Source organism: Oryzias latipes (assembly GCF_053564925.1).
Source record: "Oryzias latipes strain Hd-rR chromosome 1 unlocalized genomic scaffold, Olatipes_Hd-rR_3.1 chr1_Y_2".
NCBI lineage: Eukaryota > Metazoa > Chordata > Actinopteri > Beloniformes > Adrianichthyidae > Oryzias > Oryzias latipes.
This window is the reverse complement of record NW_027616336.1, coordinates 58,090-83,705: the sequence shown is the minus strand read 5'-3', so window position 1 is coordinate 83,705 and position 25,616 is coordinate 58,090. Positions and strand designations below refer to the sequence as shown.

The 25,616-nt window shown below is 45.1% G+C and overlaps 2 protein-coding genes across 5 annotated transcripts in view; one reads left to right on the top strand and one right to left on the bottom strand.

Annotated features, from left to right (window-relative positions):
* The window catches only part of hap1 (huntingtin associated protein 1), a 32,273-nt gene extending 12,425 nt beyond the window's left edge, over window positions 1–19,848 (top strand). For 2 of the 4 annotated variants that reach the window (XM_023954820.2, XM_078943973.1), the window contains exons 2-16: window positions 3,345–3,658; window positions 3,780–3,968; window positions 9,174–9,250; window positions 9,325–9,441; window positions 9,512–9,606; window positions 12,335–12,443; window positions 12,520–12,598; window positions 12,673–12,803; window positions 13,803–13,877; window positions 14,225–14,436; window positions 16,363–16,581; window positions 16,662–16,999; window positions 17,124–17,303; window positions 17,432–17,519; window positions 18,939–19,848. In XM_023954820.2, the coding sequence (XP_023810588.2) occupies window positions 9,406–9,441; window positions 9,512–9,606; window positions 12,335–12,443; window positions 12,520–12,598; window positions 12,673–12,803; window positions 13,803–13,877; window positions 14,225–14,436; window positions 16,363–16,581; window positions 16,662–16,999; window positions 17,124–17,303; window positions 17,432–17,519; window positions 18,939–19,251 (1,875 nt within the window). In that variant the 5' untranslated portion in view covers window positions 3,345–3,658; window positions 3,780–3,968; window positions 9,174–9,250; window positions 9,325–9,405 and the 3' untranslated portion in view covers window positions 19,252–19,848. Of the gene's footprint in view, window positions 1–3,344; window positions 3,659–3,779; window positions 3,969–6,136; window positions 6,435–9,173; window positions 9,251–9,324; window positions 9,442–9,511; window positions 9,607–12,334; window positions 12,444–12,519; window positions 12,599–12,672; window positions 12,804–13,802; window positions 13,878–14,224; window positions 14,437–16,362; window positions 16,582–16,661; window positions 17,000–17,123; window positions 17,304–17,431; window positions 17,520–18,938 lie in introns of those variants that run through there. The other 2 variants (XM_078943972.1, XM_078943974.1) reach the window with 2 other exon arrangements.
* Window positions 19,849–19,893: 45 nt separating this feature from the next.
* On the bottom strand, window positions 19,894–20,565 carry LOC105354756 (uncharacterized). Its single transcript, XM_011479356.4, has 2 exons — window positions 20,312–20,565; window positions 19,894–20,061 (listed from the first exon to the last, which is right to left on the bottom strand). Exons 1-2 carry the CDS (start codon window positions 20,529–20,531, stop codon window positions 19,985–19,987), a joined length of 297 nt encoding a protein of 98 aa, XP_011477658.3. The 5' UTR covers window positions 20,532–20,565; the 3' UTR covers window positions 19,894–19,984.
* Window positions 20,566–25,616: the final 5,051 nt, after the last annotated feature.

Below are 25,616 nucleotides of genomic sequence, written 5' to 3'. Positions count from 1 at the left end.
CCTGCAGACTCTGATGAAGACATCAGTGTTTTTCTGGTGATCCAGGAAAGCAGTATGAAGTTCTATTAGCCCAGTGCTTCTCAATTATTTTTTGCCAGGCCCCCCCTAGGAAAAAGGAAATGTTTTGGCATTATTAGCATGAGCTGAGGAATCTAAAGGCACCAAAGATCCTGGTGTTGCGCAATCCAGGCAGCACTTACAGCTCTTCGCGTTCTACGTCGCAGCCTGAGCACACTACCCTCCCCCCCCTTCATGCTCACACACGCGTGTGACAGGAGCAGGGAGGTTCTGGGGTTCTTCTGTTGTGCTTTGGCGTAAACGGAAGTGTTCTTGAGTACACCAGGCTGCACTTGTTGGACCATTTTTGGCTGATTATTGTTCCTCAAAAGTCATTTTCTTATTTATTGATTGAGGAGTCTTTTTAAGCGGCTGTTTCTTTTTAGTTTGTTCGAGGGAAATCTCTAACTCAGTGTTTTTCAACCGGTGTTGTGGGAGATGATCAGGTGTGCCGTGGGAAATTGCCCTCATTAACTGATCTAAAAACATTTACCGTCTCCAGGATATCAGCTCTGTGTTCATCCAAACAGACCCTGATAAAACACTGAGAAGTTAGGAATATGAAAGATCATAAAATATTTTTTTTTGTGTTTATTTGATGAAATAAAAGACATTTTGATAAGAATGACGGTACCGCGATTTAGCCGTACCGTCAGCTATTTTCAGAAAAGTCCTGCCCCTTTAACTGTCTCCACCAATCATTCTTGGAGGCTTAATCACATGTCATCAATCTGACCAATCAGAAGCGGTTAAAGTCTTCACTTCCTTGTTCCGATTCTGCTCATAAAGTCGCTCAGTTACAAAAATAATACCAGCTAAAGGTCGTCTTTTGCGGTGTAGCTGTTTGCATTCGGCGGCTGTTTGGACTACGCCTCCCATGATGCATTGGGTTAAAGTGACAGCGTTTCAGCGCACAATGAGTCTTCCTTGTTAAACGTCTTTAAACCACAATGAACATACATCAAACGGTTTTTAAAACTTCTAACTTAACTTTTATTACATCTTTTATTACAAAAACAGCTGCAGCTTCCAGTCTTTTCTGCCACAATTATCCCAAAAATGCATGAGAGATTGTGGAGGGGCTGTAGATCAATACAGACTATGAGTTTCTCCTTTTTTTTTAATTTTTGGATGCTGGTGTGCCGCGGGATTTTTGTCAAGGTTAAAGTGTGCCGAGGCTCAAAAAAGGTTGAAAAACACTGATCTAACTGATGCTAAACCTGACGGCAGAGACTCACTCCTCTGTCGTCTGTGATTGGCTGACATTCACTTTGCACAGTTGACAGTCACAGTTACTGGACTCTTTTATTTTGGACCCGATGAAGCTGTTCTTCATTATTTTGGTCTGAGGTTTGCTCCAAAAATAAATCAACTTTTAATTTCCAGATTACTGATCATTTTTAAAACAAAGTACAAGTTTTCTGTTTGGTGGGGGATTAAGAATTTTCTCAGTTTCCTCCTGCCCGCAGATGTATATGTCTTCACAGCCACCTGCCCCTCCCAGCAGCTGTCTGAATGTTGAGCCCAGGCTTCAAGGTCAAAGCAGAAATTTCAGTTATGATTCGACCTAAGCCTGGAACAGTGGCAGCCTCAGTTCTGCCTCTGATCCGCTTCTGCTCTGTCCCTGCGCCGCCTTTGCTCCGTCTCGATTTTGCCTCTGCTCCGCTTCTGTTTCGCCTCTGCGTGTTGGGTTACTGTATTGTGATGTTGCCTGCCGCTCCACCATGTCCTCAGAGGATGTTCAGGATGTTTTTTCCTTTCAGAAACAGGTGGGGAAAAGAGCAGCAGACCCCTCTGCTGCCACTGCTTTGATTGTTGTGAAGTAATGTTTGATTCCGTCAGTGCGGTGGAGGTGCTCACCTCCTGATCGGGGTGCAAAGGTCTGTGAGTGCACAGAGCTGTTCCTGGGTTCCTGGCCAGAAACCAAAAACACACTCAGCAGATTGGATAGACTGCATGGGTCGGGGGTGTCAGCTGCCGTAGGTGGAGACACCTGTAAAGATAGTTAGTCGCAGGTCTGTCAGGACGGCAAACACACAGGTATGATTGCTGCCCCCCACCACCCTGGGAGCTTTGCTCTGTTGCTTTATCAGGCCTGTGCCACCCCCACCTCACCCTCTCAGCATGCTTTATTCACTGCAATAACAGGAGCCTGGTATCAAGTATCCTTTTGTCAGGAGGGGGAGGCCAGGCCGAGCTCCTGGTGGCTCTTTCAGCCGTGACGCAGAGGTGAAGACACCTTTCAGGCTTCAGTCTGCAGATGTTTCAGCAGCGTTTATCTCCACTTTCAGGTGGGGTTACCTCAGAGCACATCATTTTAGCATTTTAATACGTGGCTTTAAATGACATAAAAAATGTATCCTTGTCCGAGGAACCTCATCTATGTGCAGCTCTGATAGAGGAGACTTTGATCCACTAGAAGGGCCAAAGAAAGCCAAAATGAGGCTCCGATCAGGAACACTACTTTACCAGCTCCAAATCTGAAGAGGATTCATTCTTCAGTATTTCTGGAATTCAGACAAGCTTTCAGATGACGAACACGTCTGACTAAAACGCAGTAATCCATCCAACAACAGAACTCTGAGTGACTCATCTCCTAAACTTTAGGATCTTCATCTGAATCCTTTTCTTCAAACAAAAGGGATTCATGGAGCTAACGTTCAGGGAGCCCCTGACTTTCAGCAGATTTGAAGCATTTCAGCTTTGGAAATGTTTAAATGCTTTTAATTAAATCTGGAGGTTTTTCAAATGACCTGGATTTAACTTTTATATTGATTGTTGAATTGATTACATTCTGATATTAATATTGTTGCTATATTTCACTGCTTGTTTTTTTAATTTAGTATCGTAATTTTTACATGATTAATTTATGAACAACTTGACTCTGTGTTTGCTGCTATGAGCTGCAGTTATTCATTATGTTTTATTTGAGATTTTTTGTTATCATAATTTTGTTTTTTCTGTTTGATCCACTTCAGGGTTTCTGCATCCTGTTGAATTTAAAAAAGTGCTTTGTTTTTGGAAGAAAGCTCCCTTAGAAATAGTCTTTATGAATTGTTGGTTACTGGATGCTGCTGGTTTGCTGCTGCTTCAGGCTCTGAGAAATGGCTTTAAAAGGAATCCCGGTTCGTGTCGGTTCTGGCTCATTTTCTCAGTTTCTATAGCGGATTACTGAGTGTTTCACTGAAGAAGTGAGCAAAAAGTAAAGTTTAGAAATGAATTTAACTGACTTATGTGCTGCTGAATTTTGGTGACCTTTGTGTGTTTTGCTCCAACCCCCCCTGCAGGAGCTGTGAGAGTCCAATGCCCCGCACACATTTGTTCCCCCTTGGAGCATTCGGAGGACACTCACATCTGAGTGGATCTTCGCCCTGAACCCTCCACTGCACCCTGCACTCTCTCCATCTTCTAGCCTGGTTTTCTGCTCCCTCCCTGCACAAACGGGCCCATCTGGACCCCCAGTCAGCCTCCTCCCTCGGTGAGGGGCAGCGGGAGTCACTGGCGGCCCTGGATGTGGACCTGCAGCCCCTTCAGCATGGCTCAGTGGGGGACCTGAGTGACGCGGGACAGCAGTCCCACCATGACGCGTCCACACTAACCGGTAAATGACTCTGTAGGAGCGTAAGGTAACCAGCAGAGGGCAGTGCTTTACAGCATTCTAACTGCAACTTTTACTGTGTCCCCCCCCCTTTGTGCGTTGTGATTACCCCCCACCTTCCTAGACCTTTGCTCTGACCTGCCAGAGCTGGAGATCGTCAGCCTCTTATCAGAAGGTCAGCCCAACTACACTCTCCGAGCAGACAGTGTGTTTGGATATGACAGTGAGGACTGGCTGCACACCCCCCTGCTGCCGCCGCAGGTCGTCCTGGGACTCACCCACGAGCAGATCCAAGAGACGCTCAAGTACTTCTGTGAGTTCCCTCAAGCTGCTGAGTGTTAGTTCATGCTAACACTCAGGCTTTGCTGAAGAATCCAGAAACGTCTGGATGATTTCAGGAGAATAATAAACTCCATGGGAGCTCATTCAAATGGGACTCTGCTACAGGTCTTGGGGGGATGGCATTGTTGAAAAAGCAGGTTATTTAGGAGAACTCCACTGTCAGGGGTCCATGAGTAGATCTGGGTCAAAGTCAGATGGAAGAGAAGGAATTCATGAGGAGCTACTGGATGTTTCTCCCAGTTCATTCATGGGGTCATGGGGTCATGCCGTTTCATGCGTAGGACGTAAATCTGTATTCAACCCAGAGGGTTAGAACCTCCACGTCGCCCAAACGTCCTCAGACTGTTCAGTGAACAAGGGGAAGTGCTGCACCATGGTAACCATGGTAACCGTGTCCAACTGTTCTTACACCTGCAGCAGCTTCACGTTCGAAATGAGCTCATTTATTGAAAAAAGTAATATGTTAATATGTTTCTGTTGACTTGTGGGATTTGAAAGACTCAAGAGAAACGTTTAATGGAGTCAAAGGACAGAATGTGGGGAAAAAAGCCTTCACGGTCACAGAAGGAGGGGCTGCAAATAAGCACAGAAGTGCAAAAACCCTGTTGGTTACAGGTAGAAGTTGTCTTGTGTTGCAGACTTGTGTTGGACTTTCATGTGCGTTTCCTGCAGCAGAAGATGCTCCTCGTGTGTCTTTTTTATCACAATGGAATGACTGAAGTGTTGGAGTTGATGATTAAACTGTGGAGACTCTGCTGTTCAGAAGATCATCTGAACCTGAACTTAAAAAAGAGAAAATTCCTGCAACTAAAACGATTTTGCTGGAGCTTTTTCGTCCTGTCCTCTATGCAGGGTTTTTCTTGGTGGTCTTCTTCATCTCTAAACAGGAAGGTCTTTATTTTTTCATCCCTCATGGTTTGTTGTTCCAACATGGTGCAGAACCCTGTGATAACACACGTTGACGTCTTTCAGATTAACAGAATTCATTTCTAGTGTTGTCAAAGGCAGACAGGAAGTTCCTCCTTTTATTTATAACTTTAATTTGGAGCCCCCCCCAACAGACAGCCACACAAAAGCCTCTTTTGTAAGACAATGATGTCAGATGTCATCAAGCCAATTAGCCTTTTGTGTGCTGGAGTCCTGAGCAGGTTAATCTGAAGGTCCGCGGGCTTCGCCGTGACGGCACAGCGGCTCCTTAGAACAAAGGTCGTCCGGATGTCATGAAGTGAAATCACCAAAGCCCTGAATAAACTGGAAGTTACTTCTTTAACATGGGAAAATGTGTGATCCATGTCGTTATCCTTTATTTCTCCACTTTTTAGAGTAAAATACATCAGGAATAAACAAATGTAACCAAACAAAGAATATCATTTCTGTTTCTTTTGGATCCAAACTTGTGGACCTCACATCTCAGGTTAAATCACAAACCAGAGCATTCTGACTTCATCCACGCCGCTCACCGACGAGCGGCTCTGTCCTTCAGGAGCAGAAAATGCGAAACGGTGAAAGGAGACCCTACAGATGGGAAAGTTGTGTCTGGCGTCTTTGGCCTGCCGAAAAATTCATGAGGATGTTAAATATTTGATAGGAAGACTCTCCTGCGTCTGTATTCCTGCTGAAAGAGCAAACATTCAAACTGTTTGAACCTTTTAAAAAAATATCTTTTTTCCTCCAGACTGTGCTATTTAATAAAAAGACGGCTGTCAAATCAGTGAGTAGGGAGGACGGCTGGTTGCTTTGGTGTGAATCATTCAGGCTGCTGGAGGGTTCTGTGTGAACTGGAAGCCTCCATCAGCTCTGTCTGCAGTGTTGGAACCTCCTGCGTCTGTTGCTTGTGGAGCAGCCCAACACATTAGTGGAGCATACCATCTTTTAGCCTTCGCAGGGGGGTGGAGGGGGCTTTCTGCAGCCTCCTGTTCAGCTGCATCCCACTCTGACTGATGTCTGCACTTACAGGGACATTTCCATCATCTCCCAGCGACCAGAAAATCAAACTGGCTTTTGGATCTCTGGGTTAACACGTGGCTTCCTTCTTCACCTTCCTCCTCCTCCTCCTCCTGCTTTTCTTACCCGGTAGTCCAGCGTGGCCAGGTGAAGGGAGGCGGGCGTGACGACAGATGGAGGGATTATATGTCAGACAGTGACGCACACACGCAGACCAGCACAGGCTGCTTCAGCAGAAACATGCTGCATTCCTGCAGCGCCGGCTCTCCGTAGCATCCGCAGACCGCCTCCCACCCCCCCAATTCAAACGGGGTGCCTTTCTCTGGAGTCAGGATGGAGGTGTGGAGCTCCTCGGCGTCTGAGGAGGACGAGGATGAGAGGAGCATCTCCAGTTTTGCTGAAGAAACTGTGGACGAGGCGAAATGTCTCAATAACAAAAACAGCAATAATAACAACAACAACAAGGACAACCTTTGCAGGGAGGTGACCCAAGGTGAGATGCAGCGGTATGTGTGATGGGGGGCGTGCAGCGGGCATTCTGAAGACTCACTGAGAGGGGGGTGCACCTGTGTACGTTAAGGCTTCTCTCTGTCTTCCAGTTTCAAGGTGTTCAGGTTGATTGTGGTTGAAGGTCACAGAGTCTAACCACCTGCGCAGCTCCACGCAGCTCTGCGCAGTTCCTACCGTCTCTGCTTCGTCTTCAGGCTTCATCAGAAATATTTAAAATCAGGAAAACAACATTTTTGACTTTTTTCATAAACTGTTGTGATTCTGATGTATTTCAAGTGGAATTTAAAGTCCATGTGAGAAACCATCATTTGCTTCAGGTCAGTTAGAATCCAGAACAATCGTCACATCTGCATCCAGATGATGAAGGAGATCACAGCTCCAGCTTTCAGGAGTCTTCCTGTGGGAATGTGACTGCTGTGTAGAGAAACTCAGCTGAAAAGTCTCTTTTCAGAATGTTTTTCTAAATATCTTAGACGACACCCCCACCTAACAGCTTGTCATGCTCCAGGTGGGGCCACCAAAAACAGACGTCATAAGTCTGAGAGGTTAATCCACAGAGGAGCTGTAGGTTAAGAGTTCACAGTTCCTGCCAAGATTTATCTTCAGCCAGACCCTGAAACTTCCTGATCTCTGCAGAGCAGGCTTCTCCTATGGGGGGGGGGGGGGGGGGGGGGGGGGGCTTCACTTTGGTGGTGGAGGTGCTCAGGTGTTTTTCCCTCACTACCTGAACTGCCTCTCGGTGTGTGTGACTCTGCCAACAGACCTTCTGGTTTTAGCTCCGTAAACCTGCAGACACTCTGAGGACTGATGAGCAGCATCTGATTACTGTCGTGTAATTTATAGAACTGGTGTGGCTGGACCGTTGAGCAGATCAGCAAACTGCATCATTTAGGAGGAACTCCTCTGGTTCATCCCTATTGATTATGCATATGCCATCTTTGGGTAGTTTTTTGTTGTAGTACCACGTGACTTTCAGTGGTAAACAGAGCTTCTTCCGGTTGTACAGTGTACAGAGCTTTTTAAAATTTTGCCTGACTTTAAGTGGATGATCTTATCCGAGAGTCCCAGACTATTTCAGATCTTTTTGGTCTCAGACAATTTTAGACTTTTTCAAACTCTTTCAGGATCTTTCAGACCATTTCACACACTTTCAAACTCTTTCAGACCACTTCAGACTGTCTCAGACAGTTTTAAATCATTTCAGACCCTTTCTGGCTCTTTCATGCATTTTATACCATCTCAGACTGTTTCAGACCCGTTCAGGGTCTTTCAGAACATCTCAGACCATCTCAGACTGTTTTGGATCATTTCAGACCCGTTCAGGCTCTTCTAGACCTTTCATGCCTTTCAGATCAGTTATCTTGTTAAACTCTAAACACCGTCTGTCAGGGCTTCTTGATTTAGACATTAATGATGTGAGCTCTTGGAACCAATTTTTAAGCAGGCAGAGTTGATCCCTACAGATCTGATCTGATCTGAAGGATCTCCGTCCAGGAAATAACAGAAAGTAAAGAGCAGGAAGTTCTTCAGTTCAGATGCCTGCAGCTGGCATTAAAAATGTCTTTCATTCTGAGCCTCAACCAACAAGAAAATAAACGTTATCCAAGTTTGTATAAATAAAAATATGATAAAAGGAGGCGATATTGTCTCTCAGACCAGTTTTTCTGCCACTCATCCTGAAATCTTTACTGAAATTTTCAGTTTTTTTAGATCTGCTAAAAACTGTGGAGGTGGTTTTCTGGATGAGCTCCTTCATGTGACTTTGGGTTTATGAGTGAGGAGAGGGTCCAAAGCAGTCTGACATGTCATTATCTTTAGCAACTGACTGAACGGAAATACTCTGACCCTTTTCACCACGGAAACCTTTAGGCAGACACAAACAAAGCATATGGAAACAAAGTCTGGCCCCCCTCTGAGCCATTCTGGTGTCCAGAAGAACGAGGTCTTGGCTAGTGTCTTATCTGGGCTAAAAGGGATCAGGCTAAGAGGATCAGGATCCTTTTGGTCCCTCAGCAGAAAGAGGAGGGACTTCTCCACGACAGAAGCAGGACTTCCGAGGAGCAGCAGGTGGACTTTGAGAAGATGCTGGAGATGTGGGACGCTGACAAAGACTCTTCTGCTTCTGAACAGCATATTAAAGCACATCTCTTTACCATTTTTAAATGTCTTTTAAGACCATCTTTAGTTGTTTTTGAGATATTTTTTGCAAAACATTCACTTTATTATCTCTCTTAACCCTTTATTGATTTTAAAAAAATCTAACAGAGAAGTTTCAGCAGCTTCTCCTGCTGTTTTTTAAATTTTTTTAACCAACAAATGAGCTCAATTCATTTACCGTCATTTAGGTTTTGCAGCTCATGCTGTTGTTATTAGTAGGCTTTTCTCATAACTTTTTAGCTGGTACTCATTCTCTTCAAAAAATGGAGCTTCAAACAAAAACCTTGAAAGTTTTAGGAACAGCATCAGCTCTGGTTCTTGTAGTTCCTGGTCTTCAGAGACCAGCTTCAGCAGTCTGAGCTCTCAGGTTTGATTAGACTGTCAATAGCGACTCTGCTGTGTTTACATCCGAGCTGTGGGCGCTGGTTCAGCAGCTGTTTGGGATGAAAAGGATTAGAAGAAGAGATCTGTCAAAAATATCCAAGCCAATTAGCAGCCTGCTTATCGTTTCCTTCCCCGTCACTTCATTCATCCTTTCTGCCCTGTCTATCCCCCCCTCCCCCAGTGCTGTGCTCCGATAGAGTGGGGCAGGTCACCAAGACGTACCATGACATCAAAGCGGTCACCCACCTGCTGGAGGAGGTGAGAGGTCACACACACACCCCCAGCTTGCTGTAGAAGACAACAGTCTCACGTCTCTTTTCCTGATGATGCAGAAAGAGCGAGATCTGGAGCTTGCTGCTCGGATCGGTCAGTCACTCCTGAAGCAGAATCAAGAGCTGACGGCACGAAATGAAATGCTGGACGAGCAGCTGGAGGTGGCGAAAGAAGAGGTAAGAGAGATGAAAAAGCAGAATGACCGTCGGCCAACACCTGCTGTGCTGATCCGCGTCTGTTTTGCAGATCGCACAACTTCGCCACGAGCTCTCTATGCGGGACGACCTCCTGCAGTTCTACGCCAGCACGGAGGAGCTGGAGAGCGCTCAGGCACACTCACCGTGAGCACACGCAGCACCACATGCGTTTCTGTAGCTCAAGCTGCTTCATTAAGTAGAGGACCCCTCCCCAAACCAGGGAAAGAAACAGATTTTCACCCCCAAAAGACCCCCAAGGGACCAAAACACACAGATAAAGAAAACTAGTGCCATTCACACTGAAATTAAGTTGCACATAAACCACATTTTCAGGTCAACTAAATGACTAAATCAAGAAATGTAAAGAAAAAAAAGTACTAGAATGTAGAAAGGCTCATGAAGCTTTAGTGATCCTGAAGGTCAGGAGCTCCTTTGAGTACGAGCTCCGCCCCTGAGCTTATGCTCCAATGTCCTCGAAGATTCTGCTGCAGAGTTTAGGAAATCCATGTACCGGCAGTTCCAGACGTTCCTGCTCTGATTCTTCAGCTTGTTTTAACCGTTCTGATGTTCTTGTAGGAGATTCCTGCCCGTTTTTGAATTTTCCTTAAACTTCTCAGTTTTTAAAAACTGTTCTTTTTTTATTGTTTTGCCCAGAAAATTAATGAAACAATTGAACATTATTCAAACATTTTGTGCTCTATTACATCTAAGAATTCATCATTCAGATTACAGGGCTCCAGACTGCGAGCAATTGGTCGCATTTTGCGACCAAAATTTGAGAGTGTGCGACTGAATTTTACATCCATTCGCACATGTGCGAGCAGTAAATTTGCCTCCCCCACCCTTCATATTTTTTTATACATTAAACGTGGAAGGGGCACGTCAATGATCAATGAAATAATCAATGAGACGCGAGCGCACACGCACGCAGGCAGACACACACACTCGCGCACATACTCATGAAACGCGAGCACGTACACTCTCGCGTGATGCCTGTGTGTGAGGCGGCCACTGCGTGTGAGAAGAATAGGGAAAGTCAATGTGAGTGGCTAAAATGCGTGTAGGGGGAGGGGCCTAGAGCTGACCAACCAATCACAGTGGGGTATATGACTCTTGGGGGCGTGACAATGACAGGGTTTGAAAGCAGGACACCTGACAGCGCCCTCCCCGGACCACATTAAGGAGTTCCTTACTTTCCTTTCTAGAACGTATCTATTCGCTCGTAATTTTCTAAATACATGCAGTCCGTGCTGAACTTTTCTCTGGGTCACACAGACCCGGAGGAAGGTTTAGGTTTTGGTTACGGCAGCACACCGCTCCCGTCCCGCGGGAGTCGGGGCAGCTGAGGAGAATAAATGTCCCACACCTACATGCGTGACGGCTAACAGGGCTTGAACTTTAAACACGCTCGAGCAAAAACAACATTAGTTTTAGACACACTGAAAACACTTGGGGAAAATGCAACGATAGACGTGTTTGAGATGAACCAGCGCCTCGCCTGGATCGTTGGAGAGAGCAGGGGGGGGGGGGGGGGGGCTGTGAGATGAAAGCGAATCTTCAGCAAGACTGAAGGAGAACAGGAAATTGGAGTCCTTAACATTCAATTTAGTTTTAATATTCTTCTCCCCCTTAGTATGATCTGTGTTATTATATATTTTATGATTATTTTAATATTTTGTAATGTATGTAGCCTTTTTTAATGAATTGGTATTTTAAATTATTTTAATTAATCACTCCACTACAAAAACCATCAGGACACATGTCCCATAATGCATTGTTTTGTAGTCTTTGGGCAGCTTTCAGTCAGTTCAGTACTAAATTTCCAGCTGTGTCCGGGTAGGTTTGCCCCTTGCTCCCACCCCTTTCTCCCGATATTTTTGTGATGATTGACAGTTAATGTTGGAGCAAAAACAAAAATATATGTCACACACCAGGTGATCTGCGCAGCGTTGAGTTCACCTGGGTGATCTCAAACACGCTTGTTGTGCATCTTGGCTGCACTTATTTGGTGTCACCAACATGAATTTCCATCCGTTTTCTATACTATTTATACTGTCATGACAGCGATGCTTTTGTCAGTTTACCTTGTTGTTGCATCTTCAAAAGTGCAGAATAAAATGTGACACTGAATAAGAAACAGCACATTGTAATTTCTGCATCTATTATTAAAGTATTTATTAGTAATGCAGTGGAAATTAATAGATTTTGTTAGAATGTTGATTTACGGTATGCGCCCCTAAATTTTCTGGTTGTGCCCCTAAAATTTTCAGTTAGGGGCCACTGTGCTCCTAGTGAAAAAAGTTAGTCTGGAGCCCTGGATTATTTTAGCAGTGAATTCATCGTTAAAACAACTTTTAGCTATTTTTTAATAAACTTTTTAAGACATTTGATATATTTTGAGCCTTGTCAGAAATGTCTTTTTTGCTTTTTGAGTTATTTTATTCTTTTTCAAATATTTATTCAGAAAATTCTCCATTTTTCAGGCGTAGTTATCATGTCTTGTGGCATCTTTTTAGCATTTTAATATATTTTCCAACCACCCGGGGCTACTTTTAGATTCTATTATTTGACTTGGCAGCTTTAATTTCCTCCAGTCTGTTTGGCTGTGTCGCTTCTGAAGTTTATTCTTCATTTTGTTAGAAACTTACTGTTTTTTTGTATTTATTTCAGCTGCTAAGTTTCTTTTGCTGTTTAATCAAACTGGAGCAGATTCAGCTGTCTGTGGTATCACAGATGATGATTTATTTCTATTCCCTTTAACTTAAACCCCTAAGCCAAGTATACTCTACATGTATCAATTAAAAAGTTTAATCAGTGCTATTAAATGTAAGAATTCTGTTCATTTACTGTTTGATTTGTGTCTTTGATGCAGAATCAAAAGGAACGAATCGAGTGGATCTCTAAGCAGCTTCATCCACTACGACTTCCTGCAGAAGAAACTCAAGACTCTGGAGGAGGAGAACCACAAGCTCAGAGAGGAGGTGCTTTCTTTGTAGAAGCCTTTTTCATTGCAGTGTTGGAGTTTTTGTTTGAGGGCTGACCTTGATGTTCCTGCAGGCCAACGAGCTCTGCACTGAAACCACGAGCTACGAGGAGCAGGAGCAGGAGCTGATGATGGTGTGCGTGGAGGAGCTCTGTAAGTGCAGACATTTTTGTGTGAGACTGAACCTGAACGCAGCGCGACGTATTTATGGGACTTGTGCATTCCAGCGTCTGCCAACAAGCAGGTGGTGGATCTCTCAGAGGAGCTGGCTCGAAAGGTGGAGGACTCTCTGCGGCAGCAGGAGGAGATCAGCTCTCTGCTCGCTCAGATGGTTGACCTGCAGGCCCGCTGCAAAGGGGTGAGGGGGTAGGGGGGCTCTGACACTCTTACATCATCATCCTTTTGTTGAAATTCTCAGATCAGAATCAGAATCAGAATCAGAAATACTTTATTGATCCCACACGTGGGAAATTTGTTTGTCACCATAGCAACTGACAGCAGAGGGAAAAAAAAGACTTAGAATTAAATAAAAATAAAAATTGACATCCCCAAAAGTCACTTTATGTAGAAAGATGGAGGAATAGACGCGAGCTGCTACCTTGTTTCTAACCGTAGCTGGTTCAGCTTCTCCGTTCCTGAGCAGATGAACATGTCAGAAGGTTCAGATTAACAGCAGCAAGCAGAGAGAACATTTCACCAGGCTGAAACTTAACCGAGTCATCTGTAAAAGCTGCAGGGATGCTGAGAAATGATCTTCTTTGAAAAGATCAGTGAATATGTGGTTCACAGTGACAGAAGGTCATTTTTGAGGGTGAGGAGTCTGATCAGCTGTGCAGCCTGGAGAACAGGTTCAGTGAAGACAATCCGCTGAGAAACGTCATATCACGTCAGAAATGTTTATCTGAAGTGATCCATCAGGATTAGAAGACAGGCGTTGCCCCCATCATGCCGAGTTTTTTCCATACAACCCTGTTTCGGGGCCAGAGCTACGATCTGCAGGCGCTGCAGCTGGTGAGGTATCAGTTCAGCAACGTTATAAGCCCAAAGAAGGAGGTGGGACCAGGAGATCGGGACTGCTGAGTCTTCAAGATGTTCCGATGAAGGAATGCAGCTGTGGACTAAACATGATGTTGCAACGTTTTTAGAGACCATGCAATGATGAACGTATGCTGTCATCAAAGGTCCAACAGCATATCAGAGAGACGGGGTATTTGCTTTGGGATGGACAGAGTGTGAACGTCTGTGGTCGCATCTCCCACACATTCATTTAAAGCTTCTGCTCTTATGCTTTTCATTTTTTTTAAGGGTTGCGTGAGGTAAATTCCTGAAACAATGGATTCTTGCATTTTCCCTGCAGCTTTCCCATGAGAATGAAGATCTGAGCCAACAGCTGAGCATCTGCAGAGAGGGCCAGGCCAAACTGCGGTCAGAGGTGAGGGTTCTGTTTGGTTCTAAACAGCAACATTTATCTAAACGCTCTCAGACAAAGAATGAACGAAAAACATCCTAATCTTGTAAAAATGAATTCAATTTCAATTGTTATAATCCAACTATTTTCAAATTATTCTAATGAAGTTGAATGATTGCACTGGAGACACAAAGATGGTTGAATTTTAGTTAAAAAAAACTCTTAAGAACAGCAGGAATCCTGCAGACTGATAGAGGATATCTCTGTTTGGAGACATGGAACAAATCAGAGTTTTAAACTGTGTTTCTTTCATTTTGTCTGGTCATTAGACTTTGCTCTGAACTCAAGTGTTTGTCTCCCCCTGCCTGCAGCTCAAGGACTTGCAGGACAAATACTCAGAGTGTGAGGACATGCTCCACGAGGCACGAGAGGACATTAAGAACCTGCGAAACAAGAGTCTGCCCAACAGCACGGTGCAGCGGTACACGGCGCTGGCCTCTGTCCTCCCCATGGACTCTTTGGCAGCAGAGATAGAGGGCACCTTCCGCAAAGGCCTGGACACCCCCGTCCCTTCAGAGTACAGGTGAGGCTAAATCTGACAAGCTTTGGTGCAAACAAGCCCCCCCCCCAAAAAAAAAAAAAAAAAAGACAGGAGGAAAGCAACAACAGCAACTCTGAGGCAGAAGAGCTGTAAGGTTTGCTTCTCTTTAAGGTCACTCTTTGGATGACGATGGAAGACGACGCTTCACCTGTGATAAAAACAAGCTTCAGTTGTGGGGGGGCGGCACTAAGAAGACAAACAGCTTTCCAAAACCGTCCAGGTTTCACATTCCTTCCACAAATGATGTAAAATCAAAGAGGAAACAAATGTCTCATGAGAGAAGTTACATGTGGAAATTGTGAATAAAAATAGTAAACAATTAAATTGAAGAAAAGCCAAACACAGAAATGCTTTTAGAAGGTTTCTTAGGAAGTGCCTCCAGAACACTGATGAGTTCCTCTGTCCCCTGAGGAAGAAGAGGCAGAACCACCAGCTTCAGACCCTTTAACCTGATGAAGAACCCAGACGTTACACCTCGCCTAAAGCATCTTCCCTGATTCTGGACGTTTTCTTTTTGTCTTCAGACCAAAAATCAACCAGTCATTGAGCTAGCCCCCTCCTCCCTCTTCACCTCCCATCAAAAAAAAAGAAAGAAAACGGTAATGCAGAAAAACGATCTCTCAGGAAAAAATGATCATGCGATTGAGGGACCTTTGCTTTACTTGCAATAGTAAAAAGATGCAACAAATCTGCTGTGGGACCCAAAGAAAAGTTTATGCAGCATTTTGATTCTTAAAATATCGATTCTCATCGAGGAAACCTTAAATCCATTTTACTACTGGTAATCTAAGAAACAGTTTCATTATAATTTAGGGAATTACTTTTGAAGTTATTAGTAATCTGGATTGTGTTGGTGTGAAGAGGGATTCTGCGGAGGTTTAGCTCTCATCTGTGGTCTCACTGAAGATGAGAGAAGATAAACGTCCAGATGTTCTGACAGGAGGAGACGACACAGATACCTTCCTTTGTGCTGAAGCTCCTGGAATGAAAATAACACACCTGATACCTTCCTTTCAGCCTTCTCCTCTCTGAGCTCCAGCTCCAGGGCTTCATATTCCTGCTTCCACTGTCTCTCGCTGTCTAGATTCCCCCTGGTTTTACTCATCTGCTGATGATCCTTTCTGAGAGCAAACAGCTTCTTCTTGAGGCTGTGAATCCTCTTTTCCTTTCTCCTTAACGCTCCTTCCTGCAGCTTAAATTTTTTCTGCAGTTCTTGTTGGAGATTTTCTTCTTTCCTTCCCTGCTTTGTGACTTTGACTCTAGGATGACGAATCCCATCTTAAAGCCTGTTCTTCTTCTCTGTCCTGAAGTGTTTTTCCCTTTGAATGGCTGCCACATCTCTCTCCAAACTCTGGATCTTTGTCAAAAAAATAATCTGTTCTGGAAGTCTCTCAGTTTGGAGCTCTCCCTGCAGCACCTGCAACCCCCCCCCCAGCCTTTAGTCTGACTGAGTGAAGAGCTTTTCGCAGTGCAGCCCCACCTCAGGTCTGCAGCCGGACAGCATCCAGGGGCAGGAGCGCCTCCTTGTGGCTTCCTCTGGAAAAGCAAAATGAAAAAAAACGTTCAACTTTTGAAGTTTATGGAATCTGCTCGTTTATTGTGAAACAAAGAATGATAATGGAACAGATTTCCTCCAGATCTACCAGATTTAGGCTTTTTGTTTATTTGTTTATTTTTAAGTCCCAGGTTTTAACCCATAACTGCCATTCCTAGAGGAGAACTTGGCTTGAAGGCGCTTTAAGGTCCTAACTGACTTGCTTCTCTGCTTCTGCTCTTCATGCTGGCTCTGTGAAGATGCGGTTGTTTGATCAGCAGCAGTTAGATCACAGTTGAAAACTTCAGGTGTTTTTGTCCAAAGGGTTGATTCCTTGGAGCAGAGAGAACCTGAACCTGTTATTCCTCTGGCAGGAACCACCCGTGGCGTGTCTTTGAAACGGTAAAGATGGCCAACAAGGCCGGTAGGGCTCGGTCTCGGTGCCACTCGCCGTTTCTGCCGGGCTCCAGCCCCCCGTCTGCCTCCTGCAGCCGCACCAGCACCCCCAGAACCAGCTACTACGGCTCAGACAACGTCAGCCCCACACTGGAGGACAAGGCCGGCTCTGCTCAGGCTGCTAAGGAGGACAGCAGGTGAGCCCACGGTCACTTCTTCCTGGAGGTTTGTCTGAGGCCTTATCGTGGATCTGAAACCAGCATCCTCTCTGCCTTAGTGCTAGTGGGCCAAAGCGTTTGGGTCAGCCAGGCACCCCGGGAGGTCAGGACCTGGAGGCGGCGCTGCGCAGCCTTTCTGCCCGCCAGCAGAACCACGCGTCCGACCGGCCTTTCTTCGACGTGGAGCGGGAGCGGAAGCTGCACGCCCTGGCGGCAGACTGTGGGGGAGGGGACGGCTCCAGCGGCTTCCTTACCCCCAACGACAGCCTGGCCTCAAGTCCAGCAGCCTCCACAGGCACCAACTACTCCAACGGCAGCTCTCAGCACTCCTGCGGCTCCTCTGGAGGATCCAGGTCCTACTTGCCCGACCGACTGCAGATTGTTAAACCACTGGAAGGTAAGGGGTGTGTTTGTGTGTGTGTGTTTGTTTGTGTGTGTGCGTGTTTGCAGATGAAAGGTCGTGCCCTCTCTCCGTGAACCTTCAGCAGCAGTGAACACACAGTCCTCTCCTCCATCATCAGGCTCGGTGACTCTACACCACTGGCAGCAGCTGGCTAAACCAAACCTGGGGGGCATCCTGCACCCGCGGCCGGGTGTCCTGACTAAAGACTTCAAGGAGCTTGAGGTGGACGTCCAGCACGTGTACAGCCTGAATGACCTGGAGGAGGACGAACCGGAGCTGGACGGAGCGCATGCTGCGGGTGGGTCAGCTGTCCGTGCATGCAGATGCCCCCCGTTCAGGGGCTTCATGTTCTGCAGATCAACCATGACTTTGACCTTTTTAGAGCCCATCCTCATCCTTCTGTCTCTCCCTTCATCATCCTCACAGTCTCTCCATTGGGTCTTCCTCAGAACCTCCCCCCTCATGCCATAGCTGCCCACAAACGCTCCCCCCTCATTCCCTCCTTCTCCACCCGGTAAGAGCCGCATGTCTCCTTGAAGGATTTTAGTCGTGTTTTTCTTCACTTTATATCAAGATTTCTAAGAAAATCTGCTGCTGCAATCTGAAGCGGGGGGCGGGGATTGAAGTGAGGGGCGGGGACAGTTTATTCCCGGGACAGGCGGGGCAGGCCGATGTATCTTAGCTTAGCCCAACAGTAGCTGGGACAGGCTTTGGCAGCACTATAACCCCAAAAAGAATATCGTGGGTTACGAAAATATATGGAAAAAAACAAATTCAGAAGCTAATTAGCTAAAGTAGGCTCGTCCACCGAAAAGAAAGGAAGAAAAGAAAAAATTTGGCTGTTCTGATCCTATACGGATTCTTACTGCCGAAACAGTCGGCTGCCAGTAAGCCTACTTTAGCTCCGAGTGTTTAGCTCAGCTCTTTTTGTTTCGTTACCCTCTTTAATATCAACCAATTTTGACAGACATGCAGCTGTTTTTTAAACGCCTAATAAGCAGAATGGTAGATCTGCTAGTCCTTTATCAACTGTTTTCCACCACATCTGTGTAGTAAATACTTTCCTTCTTGACAGATTATTTGCCCCATTAACATCTAAACCGGCTCAGTGGCCTTGTGGTAGAGCGTCCGCTCTGTGACTGGCAGGTTGGGTGTTCAAATCCAGGCCGTGTCATACCAAAGACTCTAAAAATAGGACCCAGTGGCTCCCTGCTTGATACTCAGCATTAAGGGGTTGGATTGGGGGGTTAATCCACCAAATGGTGGATTAACCCCCCAATCAGACACACCCCGGCGGCTGTGTCTGCAGCTCACCGCTCCCCCAGGGTCAAATGCGGAGTACACCTAGGTGTGTGGCAGAGAGGGACTTTAAGATTCCATGTTGATGGGAACGTTGTGAATCTCTGTTGCATGCATCTCAAACATCTCAAGGCGATGCTGCACGAGAGGCAGAGAATTTTCAGTCCCAACCTGTACCTGAAGAACGGGTGATGTTTCTCTGCCATAGACTGACGGGTTCTCAAACGGGTCACCAGGAGGCTTCCTGCAGAACCCTTCATCCTGCTCACTTTGGATCTGGATGTTGCTTCATGTTCATCAGTTTCCTCCCTGATCTCCTGTGTTGTGACGGACTTCTTTACTATTATTTGTATTCATTATTTTTCCAAAGTTTTAAGGAAGCGACTCCCTGTTTATTAATTGTAAAATATTTGTTCTCATGGAGGAATCCAATTTTTTATTCTTTAAGTAAAATATGTATTATTTCTGTTTCTGTATTTTGTTTTTTTACTCTGTCACGTATTTTTTATTTTTGCGATGTATGTTTTATACTGAAACAATGATGCATGTTTTTTTTTGGTCTTTAATGTTTCTTACTAAGTTTCCATGTTTGTTGTTTTTTTGTCCACTTTTTCATCACTGATTTGTGTTTCAGGCTTCGCTCTCTCAGCCTGCCGTCTCTTTGGAACCGTGAACACGTGAGCTCCTCTTACCTGCCGGCTGCCCCCCCCCTGGGACTCCTGGAGCTTTTGAAGCAGCGTGGCATCTCAGCCTCCCCGAATCCACTCAGCGACCGGCGCCACGAACCGCGGGCCGCACGGCCCACCGTGGAGGACAAGGGGGGAGGGAACTCTTTTAGCCTGAACTTGGTGGAGAAGCTCCAGAACCTTGGGCTGCACAGAGTGGCAGCGTGGGGGATGATGAATCGATGGGGAGGAGGGAGGGAGCAGCATCCTCCCAAAGTGTAACCCTCCCGATTCACCTCAGTGACCTGCAGGACCCCCACAGTCACTCTGTGTCAGAGCCCCACAGGAGTGCTGATGATCGTGCTTCTCTGGACATACCCCCCCGATCATCCTTTAATACTTTGTGTTGTGGACGTGCTTTTACCGTTTTCACATTGCTGCTTTTTAAAAAAGTCGAGACTCTTGTTGCTTTTAGTTTTCAGAGCCAGACGACCATCCTTTTGGTTCCTGGGAGCCCAAAACTTGGGTGAGTCCCCTCCACGTGCACTTAAACTGGCTTGGGTCACAGGGAAATGACCCCCACCCCTACCAAAAAAAAAAACCTAAAGCAGTCCTCTGCTCTGCGGCCGGCAGAAGACTGCGTGCAAACCTGCGTCTGTGTTTGAAATCGCATGTCATTTGTCTGCGGTGTTCTGTTTGAAAACAGTTTTTAGACGTCATGCCGTCTTTCCGAACACTCGGCTGTAGGAAAAAGGCATAGGATACTTTGGATTTAAAGGGAAACCGACTCCAGCCCCCACCCCCCCACACACACCTCTGCTGTAGTCTGAGAGCTGTGAGTGTAAACTGTAGCACCTGTGAATAAAGCTCTTCAGTGCAGCTCAGAGTGTGAGTCTTCTCTCAGTCAGCACACAGAGTCCAGACTGCTGTCAAACTTTTATTCTGAAAGGCTGCAAGCATTCAGTTTCTGTACAGTCCGATCAAAAATGGACCCACAAGGTCGTCGCCGTTGGCCTCATTCTGCGTCCCTCCTCCCAAAGTCCAGCCAGCCCCGGTAGTCCCGATCCGACATGCAGTCAGAGTTCATCACCTCTGCGAACAGACCAGTCCTACATGAACCACACAGACAACAGCGCTCCAGAACTCAGCAGATGGGTTCCCAAACACTCCTTCCCCCTTATGTCTATCTCTGCTCAAGGTTCAGTTTTGAAAGAATGACCCATGAAGGTCCATTTTTCTCTCTTTTGAGACACCAGTTCTGCTAGATTTTTTCAACCATCAGAACTGGTTTTTGAAGGAAACTGATGAATCTGACAGAGAAGCTCAGACCTGCTGCACGTACCTGACAGGGCCTGCACGATCTGCTTGGTCATCATTTCCCGTTCATCCTCTGTCAGGTGCGCCCGCCTCCGCTCTCGGGTGGCTGCCCTCATCCTGCCGGTTGGCTCCGCCCCTTTGTGAGCCAGGGCCCCGGTCCCCCCCTCTGCCTTAGCCGGGGAGGCCGAGCTGGAGACCAGCAGAACCACCAGGAGGGCAAAGAGAAGAGCAGTTTTCCCTGACATGGCTGCCTAACCGCAGAGAGAAGATGATGGTCTGCTGCTCCAGAGCGGACGGCTTTTAAAGCTCTGCCTGACTGATAACAGAGTATCGGATTGATCTGGAGATGCATGCTGGGAAAGGAAGTGTGCAAAGTAAACACTACAGTTGTAAGTGCAGAAAAGCCTATAAATCTACTTTTTGCTGCAGCAACCGTAAAACTACTCGATGTGTTTACAAAAGAAATCCAATTTTCCAACACAGAGGAGGTGATGAGAGCTGGAGGGTAAAGAGAAACACCTTCAATAAAATATCCTTCAGGTCAGGTTTATGAAAACATCTGCTTAAGAAGAAAACAAGACAATTCTCTGAGAAGTGTTGTGTCTGTTGTGTTCTGTCTGTGGTTCAACCGTCAGATCTGCTTGTTTTTGGCATTGATGTTCATTGGAAAGATCTGGATTGACTTGGACTTTAACAATCAGGTGTGATGTTCCTGTGTGAGTCTGTGTGAGCTGAAGCGGTTCACCACCTCCTCCTCCTCCTCCTCCTCCTCTCCCAGCGTGAATGGTACTTTCCAGATGACGCCTTTCAGCCCTTTTAGTTCAATATTGGACAGTAATTTACACGCAGTACTGATTTTCTTGAGCTTCCGCTGACTGGCTCGGATGTTTCTGATGCAACAGAAAAAAACAGAACATGAAGTTCTTCAGAACTTTAGCACACACAACTGTTACATTGAACATAAGCAGTTTGCAGGATTTCAGTAACCAGCATTAAATCAGAGGAAACATTTCTACTAAGATTTTGATTGTTGACTGATTCATTACTTCATTCTTACATATGAAAAAGTTCAGACATCACCTGCATGACTGAATACATGAATGAAATACAGGCTTGCTCAGTGGCCTTGTGGTAGAGTGTCCGGCCTGAGACTAGAAGGTTGTGAGCTCAAAACCACGCTCGAGTCGTACCAAAGACTAAAAATGGGATTCAATGCCTCCCTGCTTGACACTCAGCATTAAGGTTTGGAATGGGGGGTGGGTGTGGGGGGCTTTGAACTACCAAATGGGTCCCAATATGTCTGCAGCTCACCGCTTCCTCAGGGGATGGGTCAAATGTGTGTGACAGCTAATAGGACTGTAACCCTTGTGCTATCTTAGATGGCCCCACCCTTACATTGACGTGTTCTCCCTACCATGACAAAGGTGGATAAAGGTGGAAAGATTTCATGTAATCCTTGGACACCAGTGAAGATCACAAATCATTGAAGAAAAAAGGTTCAGAGCACTGTCTAGTGGGTCTAGATGACCCAACTCCCAATGTTAACGTGCCTAGGATAGCACAAGGGTTAAATTGAAACTTAATAATAGCTAAATCAGACTTTTCTACTTCATTCTTATGAAGATTATTTTTTGTACTTTACAAGGAAACAATTTTTCATTTTTTAAATGTAACATTTTTTTTGAAACGCCACCCTTCTTTTTGCTATTTTTCTTTTTTTTTGTTAATTTTATGGATTCAGATTTTGAATTTTCGTGATCTTATAGTGTGGTTGGCTTCGTGTAGATTTGTTCTCGCATATGAAAACCTGCTTTTGTTTTTGTTGCTTTCTCCTTGTTTTTTCCTTGCTTCACCCTCTTCATCACAGATCTCCTCTTCCTTCTCCTTTTTCTGTTTTTTCCCCTTAACTTTCAGCAGCTCTTGAAATGAAACTGCCTCATTCTTACTTCTGTTCTGATTTTTTTGCTCTTTTTTTTAAATAAAGCTTGAAATGAACAGGGATGACATGTTGCTGTAAAAACCATGAAGGCTGCAGGTCTTTGACAGCAGAAGAGTCTTGGTGTCTGCAGATGAACAGAAGCTCAAACCTGTGAAGATTTCCCGTCTAATCGTAGGACGTCAAAGAGATAAAAGCAAATGTTTGACAAGCGTGCAATTTGGAGACACGCCCATACTTTAGTCTGAAAGCAGTGCACATAATGGAGGGAGTGTTCCTGTTCTACCTGTTACCCCCCCCCCAGACACACACATATGCTTTCTGAGGGCGGCTGCAGAGCATTTCTCACAGGTGAATGCTCAGATTAGATCTCAGACTCTTTGAATCACATTCTGTTCTCACAGGAACCTGACCAATGGGCGAGCAGCATTGAGTTACTATCACTCAGTCACATTTACTTAGATCAATATCGCTAAAAAAACTCTTCTAAAAGTAGTTGTAGTGCAGTCGATTGTTTTTGGAGTAGATCTATGATCAAACACCCATATTTAGCTAAAGGTTTTTTTTGTTTCTGATTGCTTTTTGTGCAACATTTGTGACTTTTTCTGAGGGATGCTTATCTGAAGTGTGGCCGGGGGGGGGGCTCACTTTTGTTTATCTCTAAAATAAAAGACGGAGTTCTATCTTCTAAAAGAGATTAAATGTAGTCTATTGTATCTGTAAACAAGCAACTTCTACCTTAATGAAAAATTTGTTGTGTTTTAACAAGTTTATGAGTTTATGAATTATTTTTCTGCATTTGTCTTAATCTATGTTTTACACTTTACAAATGCTTTACAGGTCCATGATAGTTTTTCAGCACAGTTTACTTGTTTTTTTAGCAATTATTTGGATGGACACTTTTTCTTTGTACTTGAGTAATATTACTTTGAAGTATGTCTTCAATGCTAGGATTTTTAGAAGTGTTTAAAAGCTAACTCAAATTCTAAACCAAAGAAAATTATGATTTAATCTTTTAAAGATCATAAGCAAAGTAGTTTTTACAGAGAAAAGGTTTCATTTTCACACAGAAGTGACTGTGTCATTGATTCTTTGTTCTCTCTGGACTGTTTCATGCGGTTTCCCTGCAGCAGCTTTTCGTGTGCACCAGATTTGAAGTGATACACAGCTTATCCTTTTACATTTCCGCACAAATGTCAGCTGTGAACCAAAGACCAACTTCATCATTGTGCGCTTTTGCATTTGTTTATCCACAGATGTTAGAGACCACACATTGGGACAGACATGCAGCTCAAACCAACAGCCTGCTACTTAGGGTTACATGAAAGCATTAAAAACAACAAATGAACATCACATTAAAATACCAACACAAAAATCTGTGACGGATTTGTAAAATTGACACTCCTTCATCCAGTCAGCCTTTATTAACGCGTTTATACACTAACCCTTACCAAAATACTGCACAAAGTAAAGTTACTAAGAACTAACCCATTAAAAAGAGTCAAAACACCCTGTGGGTCCATCTCCTGCAGGATTTCTCCTTGGATGGCTTCTGAAGGCAGGTGCCTCAGCAGCCCAACCTCAGCTTATGGAATCTACCTTTTGAGACTTGGAGCTTGTCTAGCTGGTCAAGAGGTACCAGCTAGATATAGTCGGGCTCACCTCCATGCACTTCCTGGGCTCTGAAACTCAGTTCCTCAAGAAGAGTTGGACTTTCTTCCGTTTTGGAACTGCACATAGTGAGAGGCAGCGGGCTGGTGTGGGCAGAGCCATGAGACTCCAGCTTAGCCCCCCAAGTGTTTGAGTTCATGCCAGTGGATGAAAGGGTCAAATTCCTGCACCTTCGGTGGGGGACAGGTCCCTTACTGTGGTTTCAGCCTACAGCCCAAACAGCAGTTAAGTTACCTGGCCTTCTGATGTCTCTTAGAGGGGGTGTTGGAAAGTGCCCCAATGGGGGGCTTCATTGTCCTCCTGGGAGACTTAAGTTTCCACAGTGGTACCAGGAGGGGCATGATTGTAAGGAGTGGTCTCACTCATCTGAACCTGAGCAATGTTTTGTTGTCGGACTTCTATGCTCATTTTGGTTTGTCCATAAAACAAATCATGTTTGAACACAAAGGTGTCCATCAGTGCACGTGTAACTGGCACACCCTAGGCAACAGGTCGATGATTCACTTTGATTTGATTTGATTTAATTGATTTATTTCAAGCATTGTAGTCAAAGTAATAAAGAATTTACACATATTTATCAAACTCATTGCAGAAATGATGAAATGCATAGATTAAAAAGACAGAAAACAAAACAAAAATGTCATTTAAATCACATTTGCTTAATTAAATACAGTGATCATTAACTGAGGTATAAGTAGAGTTTGATTTATTGCTTGAAAAGGAGTGGGAAGAAGCAAGTTTATATAATCCCACCCCTACTGAGTTCATTAATTTGATAGTTTAACAGTGTTTTTAAATACGGTTATGATCAGATAGATTCTCTTCAAGTAACAAAATCCAGTGCCTAGAAATGATTGATGATCTTCAGAAAACATTCATTCATGATTTCAGTAAACAGTAACGGTCTCTTTGTGGTCGTTTCAGGTAACCTTCAATCGTGTGTCTTTGTCTTGGAGAGAGGCAGACCCGTTCACAGATGACTACCTGGTGGTGAGTTGGATCTACTGCTGCGGGAGGAGGCCAGAAAGACTTAACAGACCCAAAAGTACTGTGAGGGTTTAGTGAGAATGTCTGGCTGAGCCTCCCTCATGCGGGAGACCTTCAAACAGGTACTGTGGGAGGCTGGGGACATTGAGGCAGAGTTGACCATGTTCTCCACCTCTATTCTCTCTTCTGCTGGTTGGACTGTGGTTGTATAAGGTCTCTGGTGCCTGTCGTGGTGGCAATTCCCAAACCTGGTGTGGACACTGGAGATAAGGGAGACAGTCAAGCTGAAGAGCTCCTCAACCCTGCTGACATGCTTCCTGTTGAGGAAGCAGAGCATGGAGACTCTGGAGTGGGGCTGTGCATCACCTGTGCTAAAGTCAACGCGGAAAATGAAGAGCTCCTCTGTGGAAAGATACCAGGGATGGATCAAGTCCACCTCAAGTACCTCAAGTGTCTGGATGCTGTTGGACTGTCTTGGCTGACAATCTCTGCAACGTTGGGTGGCAGTCAGGGACAGAACCTCTGGATTGGCAGACTGGGGAGGTGGTTCCTCTTTTTAAGGTGGAACAAAGTGGGTGTTATAACTACTGGGAAAGCACACTCTCCATACACACATGGTTTTGAACAACCAAAACCTCAAACCCAAGTTTTCCCACGTTAAGATATAGACTTGTTGTTCAGAAGCTGTTCAGACACCATGATTTTATGAAGCGTAAAATCATTCAGCTCATTGTCC

Excerpts from the sequence above, each read along its gene's own strand:
- LOC105354756 (XM_011479356.4), bottom strand. The coding sequence starts at position 20,531 with ATGTCAGGGAAAACTGCTCTTCTCTTTGCCCTCCTGGTGGTTCTGCTG. Across the intron at positions 20,062-20,311 it reads GATCGTGCAGGCCCTGTCAG|AGGTGATGAACTCTGACTGC; the intron begins GTACGTGCAGCA and ends GTCTGTTCGCAG.